Source organism: Oncorhynchus nerka, linkage group LG9b (genome assembly GCF_034236695.1).
Source record: "Oncorhynchus nerka isolate Pitt River linkage group LG9b, Oner_Uvic_2.0, whole genome shotgun sequence".
Classification (NCBI taxonomy): domain Eukaryota; kingdom Metazoa; phylum Chordata; class Actinopteri; order Salmoniformes; family Salmonidae; genus Oncorhynchus; species Oncorhynchus nerka.
In genome coordinates, this window is record NC_088424.1 from 1,317,501 (window position 1) to 1,333,677 (window position 16,177).

Consider the following 16,177-nt stretch of genomic DNA (forward strand, 5'->3'; position numbering starts at 1 on the left):
CCGAATGCAGTGGGTGAATGAGGCTCCTGTCTCGGCATCTCTCACTCACCTCTGTCTCTCTGTGCATTGAGGCTACTGTTACTGATGTGATTGTGTGAGGCAAGACCTTGAGGGGGTCATTCGGTAATGCAACCCAGAGCCGACATCTGGGAAGGGGACAGTGTGTGCAAGTGCCTGAAAACAACCAACTGTAACACTGTGTAAAATGCAGTGGTGTAAAGTAAGTAAGTAAAAATACTTTAAAGTAGGTTTTGGGGTATCTGTACTTCACTATTTTTATTTTTGGCAACTTGTAATTCACTACATTCCTAAAGAAAATAATCTACATTTTACTCCATTTATTATCCCTGACACATAAAAGTATTCGTTACATTTTGACAAGAAAATTGTCCAATTCACACACTTCTCAAGAGAACGTCCCTGCTCATCCCTAATGCCTCTGATCTGGCAGACTCACTAAACACAAATGCTTTGTTTGTAAATTATGTCTGAGTGTTGGTGTGGCCCTGGCTATCATCAATAAAAATAAAAATAATTGGGCAGTCTGGTTTAATATAAGGAATTTGAAATAATTTATACGTTTACTTTCGGTTCTGAAGTACATTTTTAGCAATTCCATTTACTTTTGATACTTAAGTATATTTAAAACCAAATACTTTTAGACTTTTACTCAAGCAGTATTTACTGGGTGACTCACTTTTACTTGAGTCATTTTCTATTAAGGTATCTTTCCTTTTACTCAAGTATGACTAATGAGTACTTTTTCCACCACTGGTAAAATGGCCTGTTTCTGAGTGTGTACTTGCAAGTCAGAATATCTTTAATGATCAGAAGTAGAAGCTCAGTACAGAGAAGTCAGAATTAAAAACAAAGCTTGACCAGTCGGCTCCGGAAGGTCAAGGATCTGTACACATGCCTCTAACACCTTGTCTATTTTCTTCATATCACACCCCAGATTAGCTCAACAGGCATATAACCTAGTTCATACATAAAAAAACAAATAATAATTATAAAGTTAATGGAATCTATATTCATACAATCAATTAAAGTTCCAATATTAAATTGAACACACTTAAAACAAATTAAAAAACGATAATTTCAACAAAATAGATCAAATGTTATCAAAGACCATAAAACAAAGGCATCATGGATTAAAGGACAAGCTAAAAAGGTGGTTGACAAATGGAATTAACACCTCAAGCAGTTTCACAGTACAATACAAGGTTCCATATCAAAAATGGATAAAAAATGTATAAAAAAATACCACACATAAAATAAACAAACAATTATGAATAATCAAAGGTTTTTTACCACTACAATTTAAAAAATAAATATTAGCTTTTTGCTCTCAAATTCTCATTGCTAGGACACTTGATTTTTCATAGTTTAATCTCCAAGCATCCCAATGCCTAAAAAGCAGCTATGCTTGAAACCGGTACTACCATAGTCAATGTCTCTGTAGTACTGGCAAACTGCACTTTATACTGACAATATGCACAGAGCTTCAATTCTCTGAACTGGAATGTGCTGCAAAATGGCGCCGACAGACTTGGCAGCTCTGCTTCTAGCTCCTAAGCAACTTTGCAGTATTTCGTTTTTTGTGTGTTATTTCTTAAATTATTAGCCCAGAATGTTTTTTCTTGTGTTATTACATACAGCCGGAAAAAACTGCTGGATATCAGAGCGGCGGTAACTCACCAGCATTACGACCAGAAATAAGACTTTCCCGAATTGGATCCTTTGTTCGTACCCGCCCCCCCCCCCCCCCCCCGGGCAATTTAACTTATCACAGAGGCTGCGCCAAGACCCCACCGGCGGAGAATAGGTATTCAGAGGACTTCTAGTCCGACTGAGGAGGCAAACACCATCCACTGCTTCAGAGTATATTACTCGCCAAGGTTCAGTCCCTGGACAATAAAGTAGACGAGCTCAGAGCGAGGATCTCCTTCCAGAGACATAAGGCACTGTAACATACTCTGTTTCACGGAATCATGGCTCTCTCCGGATATACTGTCCCTGTCCATACAGCCAGCTGGGTTCTCAATACATTACGCAGACAGGAATAAAGAACTCTCCAGTAAGAAGGCAGAGGTGCATGTTTCATGATTAACTACTCATGGTGTGATTGTGATAACGTACAGGAACTCAAGTAGTTTTGTTCACACGACCTAGAATGCCAACCGTGTTACCTCCCAAGATAATTATCTTCGGTTAAAGTCACAGCCGTGTATATTCCAACTCAAGCTGATACCACAACGGCCCTTAAGGAACTACACTGGACATTTTGTAGCTGAGGATTTCAACAAAGCAAATTTGAGGAAACATTACCGAAGTTCTATCAACACATTGCCTGTAGTACAGTGGTTCGTCCTGCAGAGTACTGCAGGACAGCTTCCGTGGTAAGGCAGAATTATATGGCACGTTATTTAAGTGCAAACCACTGGTACCGTTAATGCTAGTTAGTGCTAGTTTGACCACCAGAGGACATTTTTGAGAAGCATTAGATATCCTTCAATAGTGGCTGTAATAGAGAATTTAGATTTTTTTTTTTGTAAGAACATAGTACAGCTGAAGTAGGAAGTTTACATACACCTTTGTCCCTTTAAACGTAATCCTAGTAAAAATTCCCTGTTTTAGGTCAGTTAGGATCACCACTTTATTTTAAGAATGTGAAATGTCAGAATAACACGAGATAATTATTTATTTCTGCTTTTATTAATTTCATCACATTCCCAGTGTGTCAGAAGTTTACATACTCTCAATTAGTATTTGGTAGCATTGCCTTTCGGGTAGCCTTCCACAAGCGTCCCACAAAAGTTGGGTGAATTTTGGCCCATTCCTCCTAACAGAGCTGGTGTAACTGAGTCAGGTTTGTAGGCCTCCTTGCCCGCACACGTCTTTTCAGTTCTGCCCACACATTTTCTATGGGATTGATGTCAGGGCTTTGTGATGGCCACTCCAATACCTTGACTTTGTTGTCCTTCAGCCATTTGCCACAACTTTGGAAGTATGCTTGGGGTCATTGTCCATTTGGAAGACCCATTTGCGACCAAGCTTTAACTTCCTGACTGACGTCTGGAGATGTTGCTTCAATATATCCACATCATTTTCCTACCTCACGATGCCATTTATTTTGTGAAGTGCACCAGTACCTACTGCAGCAAAGCACCCCCACAACATGATGCTGCCACCCCCGAGCTTCATGGTTGGGATGGTGTTCTTCAGCTTGCAAGCCTCCCCCTTTTTCCTCCAAACAGAACAATGGTCATTATGGCCAAACAGTTCTATTTTTGTTTCATCAGACCAAAGTGTAACGGTTTTCTAATGGAGAAGGAGAGTCGGACCAAACTGCAGCGTGTAGATTTCGATCCATGTTTAATAAAACAACGTAACACGAATCAAAATATAAACTCAACAAAACAATAAACGTAATGAAAACCGAAACAGCCTAAACTGGTGCAAACTAACACAGACTCAGGACATCAAGACACTAAGGACAATCACCCACAATACAACCAAAGAATATGGCTGCCTAAATATGGTTCCCAATCAGAGACAACGGTAAACACCTGCCTCTGATTGAGAACCACTTCAGACAGCCATAGACTCTCCTAGAACACCCCACTAAGCTACAATCCCACTATACATACACACCAAAATCCCAAGACAAAACACACCACAATACAAAAACTCTATGCCACACCCTGGCCTGACCCAATACATGAAGAAAACACAACATACTTAGACCAGGGCATGACACAAAGGACATTTCTCCAAAAAGTACGATCTTTGTCCCCATGTGCAGTTGCAAACCGTAGTCTGGCTTTTGTATGGAGGTTTTGGAGCAGTGGCTTCTTCCTTGATGAGTGGCATGTCAGTTTTTGTTGATATAGGACTCGTTTTACTGTGGACATAGATACTTTTGTACCTGTTTCCTCCAAAATCTTTACAAGGTCCTTTGCTGTTGTTCTGGGATTGATTTGCACTTATCGCACCAACGTACATTAATCTCTAGGAGACAGAACGAGTCTCCTTCCTGAGCGGGATGACGGCTGTGTGGTCCCATGGTGTTTATACTTGCGTACTATTGTTTGTACAGATGAATGTGCTATCTTCAGACGTTTGGAAATTGCTCCCAAGGATGAACCAGACTTGTGGAGGTCTACAATTTTTTTATGAGGTCTTGGCTGATTTCTTTTGATTTTCCCATGATGTCAAGCAAAGAGGTACTGAGTTTCAAAGTAGGCCTTGAGATACATCCACTGGTACACCTCCAATTGACTCAAATGATGTCAATTAGCCTATCAGAAACTTCTAAGCCATGACATCATTTTCTGGAATTTTGCATTTAGATAGCTGCGCCACTGGGGAGGCCCCATTACAGGTCAGGATAACCAAAACATTTCTTTATTAAAGACTATCAGAAAGAATGTTGGTACTTATTTATTTTGATCCAAAGCCATGAATGAGTGAGTCACTCAGCTTTATGTAGGTGTCATCAACTTGATAATATATAATGATATTTTGGATATATTTTTATTTCCAAAAAAACAAAAAACTGAGCGATTGTAATCTGAATAAAGGCCAAAACATTTATTTCTGTTTTTAGAGGGAGAGAAACGCTGGGCCAATTGTGCGCCTCCCTATGGGACTCCAAATCACAGTCGGATTTGTGATACATATTATTATTAAAGGTACTGCATAGATGTAAACATATATTTTTTAGCAAGAGGCAACACTTGTATAGCCTAAGAAAGTAGCAGAACTATGCAGAAGTAGTTTTGAATGCATTTTAATGAAGGGAAACAATAACAGTCTTCAACTTTTTTTGGCAAGATAGTGATATATTCTTATATACAGTACAATAAGGAATTCAACTACTAAATGCTAGTCTTCTCCCATTTGTTTAACCATTCCCCATATCAATAAGGTGTGTAAACATCAACAAATAAGAATAAAATAAGATAAGATACAAAACAAAACGTGACGACCATAAATCAATCAACTCTAATTAGCAGATTAGGACAGTATGTGTGCGCGCATTTCTCACATGTACAAGCACATAGTATTTGTTTACAGTCCTTCTTTGGGGGACATAATTGGCATCTCCTCCTCTTGCCTGACCCAGCTGCAGCCTCAGGTGGATCAGGAAAAGATTCAGCCACCTGAACAGCTTTCACAAGAGCTGCAGAGGCTGCTGTGAAGGGGAGGCGCTCCCTTCTTTGAATGTGTGTTGTTACAAGTACCTTTCCCAGCTGCTCCAGGAACATCCTCCTCTTGATTCGCTGGTCAGGCATCCAGGTAGCGTTGATCTTGTTCTATATCACGAAGACATTGTAAGAGGACACATCAATGATGTTATGGAAGATGACCAGGGGCCAGCTGGCAGTCATGCTCCTGCAGCTGTAAGTTCCAATCACTTTGTTCAGGTTGTCCACACCTCCTTTGTTGTGGTTGTAGTCCAGGATGATGGCTGGCTTCCTGTCCTCATGTTCACAGATACCTCCTCCTCAAAATCATTGTTCTCCTATTCCTACTGGACATCTGAAAAAATCTGATCTACGACCTGTTGGGCACTGAAACGTGCACTTCAGCAAAGAGAGAACTGGGGGGACTGTCATCTGCAGCACATTTATAGTCTGACCACTTTTCCCTTTTTTTATATATATTTTTTTTTTAAATACGTTTTTTTTTCTTCATTTCACTTCACCAAATTTGACTATTTTGTGTACGTCCAGTATACGAAATCCAAATAAAAATCTATGTAAATTACAGTTGTAATGCAACACAATAGGAAAAAAGCCAAGGGGGAATTAATAATTTTGGATGGCACTGCATCATACACTGCATTTGAGGAACAATGGGAAAGTAGTTTTGCTTTTAAAGTTGATAAACTTCAATAGTCACTTTTGAGAAAATGGCATTTGAATATTTTGGTACCTACTGGAGAGCTCTCCTTTGTCTAAACACATTCATGCACCATTTCGTCACCCATCTGTTTAACGATTCACATGTGAGGTCATGTGCTAAACACTGAGTAGTGTAGTAAGATTAAGACTCAAATTGGTAAAAGTAGAAGCCTACAATAAGGAACAATTCCAGGTAAACAGAAAGTGTCCAGATAAAAATATAAGATGACGCTTACCCAGACACACCTGTCTAAATTGAGGGGTCATGTGAAAGAAATGCAATAAATCTCATCCACATATTGCTACGTGGATGGGTCTCTACAGGTGTACACGGCACAGCCAAATGGTTACTTGCATAGTAGCAAAATCAGAAACAGATAGTGTCAATATAAAGAAAATAATATACAGTGATAGATGAGGCCGTTATATGATACAATATCAGTGATAGATGATGCCGTTATATGCAGTTATCACAATTCAGGTCCACACGTTTCCCCAAATCCTATGTTGGTGAAGAACTGGTGCATGTAGTTGATAACTGCGCTGCTGCCTTTGCTTGATGACATGCCTTCATCAATCAAGTGGTTGACTTGTTGTGGTATTCCTTCACAGCAGACCTCAAACAAGCCACACATAGATGGGACTTTGCTGCATAGGGTCAGAAGGATAGTGCACCTGCAAACAACAAAAGAACATCAAGGTAAGTTAATGAAAAGAAAATGTAATGTAAAACGTTGATTCAAGTAAGATGTAAGTAAGTTTCACTTACTTACAAATGTGCAGAGCAGCAGCACTGCATCCTGAAACATCCTCTTGGAAACTGGAAGTTAAAATGATAACACATAGCCCGTCTACACGTACCTCTGGAAAATACAGAAATAATATGAGATCAATAAAAGTAGTGCCAATCACATTGGTCAATTAAATAATCAAAACGTGTTTATGCTTTACCTACCAAGTGTTGTCATCGATTCCTTGTGGAGACGCAAAACTGCTGCTTTTGTCACAATGGGATGGCAGCAGCTTTCCACCAAAGTGTTCATGTCCTGGGTGGCATCCTGGTAATACTATTGCATTATCCTCTGCGTAGTTTTTGATGAAGTTCACCACTCGCTGCAAGTCCTGATTCAGGTGTAACCTGTGCTTGCTTGGGCTAGCTCTCTTTTTGATGGGAAGCCTTAGACCACTCTCCTTGTGTGACTGGTGGAGGAGAGTCAAGCGTGTTCTACTGATGCTGAAAGACAAATTCCAGATACAAATATTTTGGCATTATTATACATAGATAGCCGTAATCACCATCAGACACACCTGGCTAACACACCTGGAGTCTTGTTTAGACATCCTAGCTAAACAATGAACCATAATCTTAATCCATAGAGTTCAAGCCATAGAAGCCGATTGTCATAGCTAGCTAAAGTTAACCAAATAGGTTCAATGTTAGCTAGTTTGCTAGCTAACATTAGGATATAACTAGCAATGCGAAATGGCATTCTGAAAAAACATTACTACACACAGATCATAAACGTAATGTTAGCTAGCGAGCCAGCCATCTAATGTCAGATAGTTAGCTAACAGTAAGCTTTAACTTGGGGTCTTTTGTTTAGACATGTAGCTAGCTAAACAATGAATCATAATCCTAATCCATAGAGTACTAGAATAGAATACAAACCGATTATCATAGCTAGCTAAAGTTAACCAAATAGGTTCAACATTAGCTAGTTAGCTAGCTAACATTAGGCTATAACTAGCAATGCGAAATGGCATTTTGAGATAACATTACTACACACATCATAAACATAATGTTAGCTGGGTGGTTAGCAAGCCAGCCATCTAATGTCAGCTAGCTAGCTAACAGTAAGCTGACAAAATTCAAAATGTATAATAATAACTGAAACTGTAGCTAGACTCTTACCCGTATACTTAGATGAATGCTTCACGGCAGACTGCAACCCCTTTCATTAAATAAGACGTCCTGTGTCGTTTCCGTTGCTTGGCCCATTGTTGTGTCAAGTCACTCTGGTTCACACTAACCGTGTGCATTGCCATAAGAATTATCTTAAACTTTAGCCCCCACCAAAACTGACCATTTTACTTGCCCTAGAAGAGCTGGTTAGGCTGTTTTCATGTTATCCAGAGCGTTGGTGACTAACTGTGCTCCTGGCAACAACTGAATTATGCTTTTTTGCTGACATTTACTGACACCGATCATATTCAAACGGTGTTGAGCATTCGTAAATTCATCAGTTATTCTGCACTCTGGCACACAGATCAGAGTTCTCTAAAACAGCTGTTGCAGTGACTTTCTATTGAAATGGATACTTGCATAGTGGAGTCTTTTGTAAAATTTTACCACGCGGTACATAAAAAAAAAAAGCTGCGTTAGACAGGATTACCTTCCCATACTGACCAGCTCAAAGACAGAGGCATGCTATATGGCAGACCAATCCAAACTCATCTCGCGGTATGTCCAGCCCACTCATTATCTCAGCCAGTTTGTTATTAAGGCACATGAAAGTTCACATGTTCGAGAAGGCATTTCTGCCCCCAAAAACCGTTTTGATAAAAATGAAAAGTTTAGGTTCAAACGGCTCTCCTGTGAAGTAGTGACCTGCGACATATGCCTCGTTTCCTGAAACGGGTCATATGTTCTGAGAATAACACTAACGTATAAACGGACACGGTGACTGAAATCATCTGGAAGTGGAAAGGGGATATGGTTCCCACTGTGACTATTAAAACCTATCCAAACCAAAAATCGTTGCAGCATTCACGCAAAACTGAAAGGGTAAACCACCGTATTTAACCACGGCAAAGTGTAGTTATTCACTCAGTAAGGCAATCAAACAGGTAAAACTTCAGTACAGAGAAAGTGTAGTCGCAAATCAATGGCAATTCAACGTATGTGGCAGGGTCTACAGACAATCACGGTTTACAAAGGGAAAACAAGCCATGTCGTGGACACCGATGTCTTGCTCCCAGACTGACCCTGCCCTTTGCAACTGGGTCCTGGAAGGTGACTGGGTCCTGAAGGTAGGTTACAACACTTCCACTACGCTGATCCTCAGCACAAGGGCCCCACAAGGGTGCGTGCTCAGAACCCTACTGTACTCCCTGATCACCCATGACTGTGTGGCCAGGAATGCCAAAAAACATCAAGGACATCAACCACCCGAGCCACGGCCTGTTCACCCCGTTATCATTCAGAAGGCGAGGTCAGTACAGGTGTATCAAAGCTGGGACCAAGAGACTGAAAAACAGCTTCTATCTCAAGGCCATCAGACTGTTAAATATCCATCACTATCCGGCTACCACCTGGTTACTCAACCTTGCACCTTAAGAGTCCGCAGCCCTATGTACATAGACATGGAATCACTGGTCACTTTATTAAATGGAACACTAGTCACTTTACTAATGTTTACACACTGCTTTACACATTTCATATGTATATACTGTATTCTACTGTATTTTATTCAATGCCACTGACATTGCTCGTCCTAATATTTATATATTTCTTAAATCCATTCTTTTACTTTTAGATTGGTGTGTATTTGTGTTGAATTGTTAAGATACTACTGCACTGCACAATTGCGCTACTTGCAATAACATTGCTAAATAAGTGTACGTGACCAATACATTTGATTTTATTTAATGTGAAGACACTTTTACAGCTCATCTCTGTCTTCACCTACTATGACAAACAGCTGTTTAGGGGCAGGCTAAATATTTGTAAAACTTTTTTTATTACATCAGAAATGTAACAGTAATATATATTCTCTAAGATTTGTCCACACCCGGATTGTGCAACATTTGCCTATTATTCTTTTCAAAAATCTTCAAGCTCTGTCAAATTGGTTGTTGATCATTGGTAGAAAACCATTTTCAGGTCTTGCCATATATTTTCAAGTAGATTTAAAGTCAAAACTGTAACTCGCCCACTCAGGAACATTCACTGTGTTTTTGGTAAGCAACTCCAGTGTAGATTTGGCCTTGTGCTTTAGGTTATTGTTCTGCTGAAGGGTGAATTCATCTCCCAGTGTCTGGTGGAATTAAGTTAGTATTGTGGAGTAACTACAATGTTGTTGATCGATGCTCAGTTTTCTCCTATCACAACCATTAAAATCGAATTAGTCTAAAGGTACCATTGGCCTTATGGTGAAATCCCTGAGTGGTTTCCTTCCTCTCCAGCAACTAAGTTAGGAAGGGCGCCTGTATCTGTAGTGAATGGGTGTATTGATACACCATCCATAGTAACTTCACCAATGATTAAAGGGATATTCAAATGTCTGCTTTTTTTTACCCATTTATCAACTGGTGCCCTTCTTTGCGAGGCATTGGAAAACCTCCCTGGTTTTTGTCATTGAATGTGTGCTTGAAATTCACTGCTCTACTGAGGGACATTACAGATAATTGTATGTGTGGGGTACAGAGATGGGGTAGTCATTCAAAAATCATGTTAAACACCATTATTGCATACAGGGTTAGTCTATGCAACTCCTTGTGACTTGTCAAAACAAAACAAAGGGGCTTACTTATTGACTCAAGACATTTCAGCTTTATTTTGTATTCATTTCTAATAATTTATGGGGAAATGTGTGTAGATCAGTGACAAAATCTAAATGTAACCAATTTTAAATTCAGGTTGTAACACAAATGTGGAAAAGGTCAAGGGGTGCGAATACTTTCTGAAGGCACTGTATGTCATCTCTCTCATGACCGCCTGCTAGCAAGTTTGTCATGTCATCAAAGTCAGGAGGCCAGACCATGCTCTTAACCTCTTGCACAGCTAAAGCCTTAACTGAACTGAGATGCTAACATTGTTGCTCTTCTGTCTACCTATGAAACCATTTGAGACCTGTTTCAGGAAACTAGGCATATGTCGCGGGTCACTACTTCACAGGTGAGCAGTTTGAACATTAACATTTTATTTTTATCAAGATGTGTTTGGCAGAAATGCCTTCTCGAACATGTGCAAAGCTATTTTCAGGTCTCTCCAGAGACGTTCGATTGGGTTGTAGTCTGGGCCTTCTGTACTTTACTCAGTTCATCTTTCCCTTGATCCTGTCTCCCAGTACCTACCGCTGAAAAACAGTCCCACAGCATGCTGCTGCCACCACCATTCTTCACCGTAGGGATGGTGCCAGGTTTCCCCCCAGACATGATGCCTGGCATTCAAGCCAAAGAGTTCAATAATGGTTGCATCAGACCAAATAATCTGGTTTCTCATGGTCAGAGACCTTTAGGTGCCTTTCGGCAAACTTCAAGCGGGCTGCCAATTGACTTTCACTGAGGAGTGGCTTCCGTCTGGCCACTCAACCATAAAGGCCTCATTGGTGGACTGCTGCAGAGATTGTTGTCCTTCTGGACGTTTCTCCCATCTCCACAGAGCAACTCTGGAGCTCTGTCAGAGTGACCATCGGGTTCTTGGTCACCTCCCTGACCAAGGCCCTTCTCCCCCGATTTCTCCATTTGGCAGGGCAGCCAGCTCTAGGAAGAGTGTTGGTGGTTCCAAACTTCTTCCATTTAAGAATGGTGGAGGCCACTGTGTTCTTCAATGCTGCAGAAATGTTTTAGTACTCTTCCCCAGATCTGTGCCCCAACACAATCCTGTTTCAGAGCTCTACGGTCAATTCCTTCGACCTCAAGGCTTGGTTTTTGCGCTGACATGCACTCTCAACAGGTGTCTGCTTTTACAAATCATGTCCAATCAATTGAATTTAACCCCAGGTGGACTCCAATCAAGTTGAAGAAACATATCAAGAATGATCAATGGAAACAGGAGGCACCTGAGCTCAATTTTGAGTTTCATAGCAAGGGTATGAATACTTATGAAAATAAGGTATGTTTATTTTATTTTTAATAAATTAGCAAACGTGTGTAGATTGATAAGGAATAAAATATTTTTATACATTTTAGAACAAGGCTGAAAGGTAACAAAATGTGGAAAAAGAGAAGGGGTCTGAATACTTTCAGAATGCACTGTATATTGTGTTATTTTATGGCTGGTTATGAAACCTACAGAAGTGTCAAAACCCACATTTATTCAAATGACTTTGCTCCATGTCAAGAAGTTTCCTTTTCGTTTGAAAGTTTGTTTCTTAAATCCTTTGTTGTTGAAATGAATAATTTTGTCCGTTTTTTGTTGTTGTTACTTGTAGAAAATACACTTTTACAAAATCAGCAACAGAATGACTGAAAAATCAGCGACAGAATGACCGCAATTGAATTGGCTAAAATGGGAAATGATCATTTGTTAAATAAAACATAAAACAAACATTCTGTTGACACGTAGGCTGTTGTAATGGAATGTTTTCCCTTGTGTGGTAGGTTTTTGACAAAGGTGTCATAAACAGCCATAAAACAACACAATATATGTCACAACAGGTCTAAATATATGGGTCATGACAGTGTTATGACCATATTAAAACAGTTTATGACAAGTTATGCAAGCTGTTATGACATACTCTGACATGGTTATGACCGTGTCATAACATGTTATGAAGCTGGGTGTCACAAAGTGTTACCCAATAGAAGAGAGGGCTTCGACGAGCAGGTGTCCACATACTTTCGGTCATGTAGTGTACATCGAAACAGAATGAAGACATGAACAAGTGTAATACTGACTTTGTGATAGGTTTCATTATCAACACCAAAAAATATTGGAGATAAGTGCTGTGCTAATTCTGCCAAATCCCTTGAGGGTTTAAAGCGCAAAGGCCCGAATTGAGAATTATGCATTAATAAAAATCTATCTAGTGACAAAATTACTTACATGAAGTCATATTTTTCATTGAAATACTGGGTAAAACAAAGACCCACTAACAGTAGACATAATCAACGTTTTGTTCTTTCCCTTCATATCAAATATTCAGTAGGCCTCAATACACAGACAGCGATTGAACACTGCAGGGCATATACTGTCGTTCTTTCTCAAAGGCAACAGGAAATAAACCCTCGCTTCGATGACCACTTAATTTGTGTGTCCCCCTCCCACCCTCCTCTTCTCTGATCCAATCAGCACAATCGGTGCTTATGATAAAAAGGAACAAGAGGATGAGGGAATGCGGTAGCGCACCATAGGGCCCATCCGCACAATTATTTCCCCTTTTTCCTAAAGCCTCCCATGATTGAGCTACTGTGCGACACTAAACATAATTATTTCTCATTCATTAACTCCGGCTCAGATCTTACACCACGCATCCTGGCAGGACATCATTATACATATTTCTCCCCTCCTGTCCTCTGCATTAGTGTATTGCCGTCTGGATTAGTGTGGGGGGTGGGGATGGAGAAAGCAGCGGTGACCACGTGATGCTAGCGTCCATGACTTCATTAAGCTGTTTGCCCTTCACGCCTCTAAGCCTGTGCTTCATGACAGCAATAGCATCCCAAATGGCACCATATTCCGTATATAGTGCACTTCTAATGACCAGGGCCCCATGGGACTTAGTCAATAGTACTGCACTATATAGGGAATAGGGTGATTTTTGGGACGCATACAACATTACAGAATCCTTGTCAGTGGGAATCTATGATAGTATTGGATGGGTCAGTTAGGTTCTAGTTAGAAGGCTTTTTAGAGAGCGGAGCACCAAGATGGATGCAGTCACTGATTCCAAATCATCTTGGTGATGGTGCTGACGGTCTTATCATAGGCGTCTTTCGCTAATCTTTTGAGTCAACACTGCTTTTGCTACAGAAGATGATTAACCATGCTGTGCTTTTGATCACTTTGAGACGGCTTACATTATACACAGCTAGATGTCTACTGAAGCAATACTAGCTAAGTGAAAGGTGCAAGTGCAAGGTCACTTTCTTCACTACATTGCCACATGGTTTTGGTCTACCTTTAGACGGACTCTGATCCAACCACCAATGTTAAATCTTCTGTCTCAAGTAGTTCAAACTGCCCTTGTGTCACAACACTGAATCCAGCGGTAATCTGACATTGGATTCACATTCTGTCCTTGGATCACAATCAAACATTCAGAAGCAAACCGAAGTAGTCCTCTAACACTTACTTGCACTGAAGGGATTGTAGGGTGTCACCTCGATTTTGACTTTGAAACAAGCCATTCAAAGAATACTGAAGGATGTATGGGTTAAAAAAGACGGGGCTCAATTCAATTCCAATTAAACTGATTTCAGGAAATGAATAAAATTATGAATTTCAGTTCCAGAACTAAAGAGCCAGTTATTTTTCTTATTTCTTTTTCCATCAATTTCTAAATTGGAATATCAATGAAACTCCCGGGTTGATAGAATTGACATGGAATTGTCATAGTCAATACTCAGAAAATCACTTTGCTAGGCCCTGGCCTGATGGCTGCAGGGGGCATGTGGGGGGGTGTGAGTTGTCCTGTGAGGGGGTGGTTTGTTCAGATGTGTCCAATCGATATGAGTTTGAGCCCTCTCTTCTAGTGGGTTGTTAGTGCCCCCGCTGGCTCTGCCGCTAGCCAGCAGTTCCAATCAATATGGTGCCTGGTGCTGTAGCCACCGCTTCCCATTGGGTGTCAGCCATCTGACACACTTTCTCCTACTGACCCTGTACTGGGAAAACGACAGGGTGCTGCTATTCTCTTTTCCACATTTCATCATTGTCGCAAATTGTTTTTTGATCGTTTGGGGACTCCTTATCCCCCCACAATATGTGATTAGGGGAATAGCTGTTAATGTCACTACAGGGATTTTTGTTCAAACTTTTCTCTGACACAGGCTATTGGCTATTTCCATTTTTTGTTGACATTAAGTCAGAGATTCACTTAAATATGAGGCAATTGGAATAACCCTCAGATTACAATACCAATTCCTACTCACAAGGTTAAGTTGTTTTAGAATAACATTCTGTAGGCAGCAGGATAATGTATATATTGAGGCAGAGGTTTCACCTGAGGAGTGAGGTGGACGACCCTCATAATAATTTATCAAATGTGGAAACTCACAAAGGGGATGTACTCACTAAGTGTAAACTCGCAGTGGAAAGTCAAAGTAGAAATTCACAAAGGGGAAAGACAGTGGAAACTCACAAAGTGGAAACTCACAGTTGGTGATGTCAGGCGGGGCGAAACTGTCATTCATGAAGACACTGTTGGGTTTTGCTACTTTCAAGTAGACCACGTCGGGGGTGTTTTTCAAGGCAGTCACAGCGTGTTCGTGGCTCACCTCCTCAAGGCAAGCACTGTTCACCTGCACAGAGACAGATATACACACATGTTGTATGGACCACTCGGACAAGTTTACACTTATTGATGTGAGATCAAACGTGACTGTACACATTTGTAAAACACAGTTAATGCGGCAATCAGCAGTTGAAACGAAGCGAACTCCTCACCCGTTTTGGTAAAAAGCTGAGGGATAGAGCTGGAGAAATGTAACCACTCAAATTCATAGACAACGCAATGGATGTAAGAACTGAGCATTAATGATATTAACATTATAGTTTTAACCATTGTTGCATTAGATACGTCTCAATCCATACGCATCCGCTGATGTCGCACTTCCACATCTGCGATAAAAGGTGAGAGCTAGAGCGGTGTTTGTCATACCATGAGACATCTCAAAAAACTCTTCTCACAAAATTGTCTGTAGGGTCCGAATGGAGCAGGGCTTAGACTCTTATGGGTTGAATAAGCTTATATTTCAGGTTCTGATGGCAGTTGAACTAAAGTTCATGAGGCATTTGTAAGTTATATTCTTCAAAAATAAAGGGGAACATTGAATTAATTCAGAAGAAAAAAAAAAAAACGAGGCATTTGCAGATTTCCACTTTAAAGGTGCACCCTCAAAACATATCATATGAACGTTATTTTACAGAGAGGTGCACACTCAAATATGGAAACACACCACAGTACCAGTAACATAAAAAACACAATGTGTCAAAAAACCCTCACCACCAATCCTGTCTCATGGAAATGGTGAAGCCTTAATGCAAGGGCTCTGAGGTACTTAATTAGTGACTCGTTGATGTATCTGTAATAATGACCATGTAACTAAATGAGTGGAATGAAGGACGATGGAAATGGAAATAGTGATCTTACAGCCAGAAGTTTGTCTCCTATCTGTAGCCTCCCGTCTTTGTGCGCAGCTCCTCCTTCGATGATTTTGGTGACGTAGATGCTGTTGTCCCCTGGGATGTGCTGGTTCCCCACTCCCCCTGCTATACTGAAACCAAGACCTGGACGAGACAAGGATAATTTTCATAACGTTAACCCATCTGTGAAAATAAATATGTATGCTGAAAAAAAAGTCACACTCACTGTATTAGCATAACA

The 16,177-nt window shown here is 40.4% G+C and overlaps 1 protein-coding gene across 18 annotated transcripts in view; it reads right to left on the reverse strand.

Annotated features, from left to right (window-relative positions):
* Positions 1 to 16,177, reverse strand: part of LOC115114090 (discs large homolog 1-like protein) — a 281,300-nt gene that overhangs the window by 80,805 nt on the left and 184,318 nt on the right. For 11 of the 18 annotated variants that reach the window (XR_010461748.1, XR_010461749.1, XM_065013249.1 and 8 more), the window contains 2 exons: positions 15,944 to 16,080; positions 14,933 to 15,092 (listed from right to left, as the gene is read on the reverse strand). Coding sequence is in view for 16 of the 18 variants with exons in the window: in XM_065013249.1 (XP_064869321.1) it covers positions 14,933 to 15,092; positions 15,944 to 16,080 (297 nt within the window). In the remaining 2 variants the exon portion in view is untranslated. The remainder of the gene's footprint in view (positions 1 to 14,932; positions 15,093 to 15,943; positions 16,081 to 16,177) is intronic. The other 7 variants (XM_065013253.1, XM_065013252.1, XM_029642056.2 and 4 more) reach the window with 1 other exon arrangement.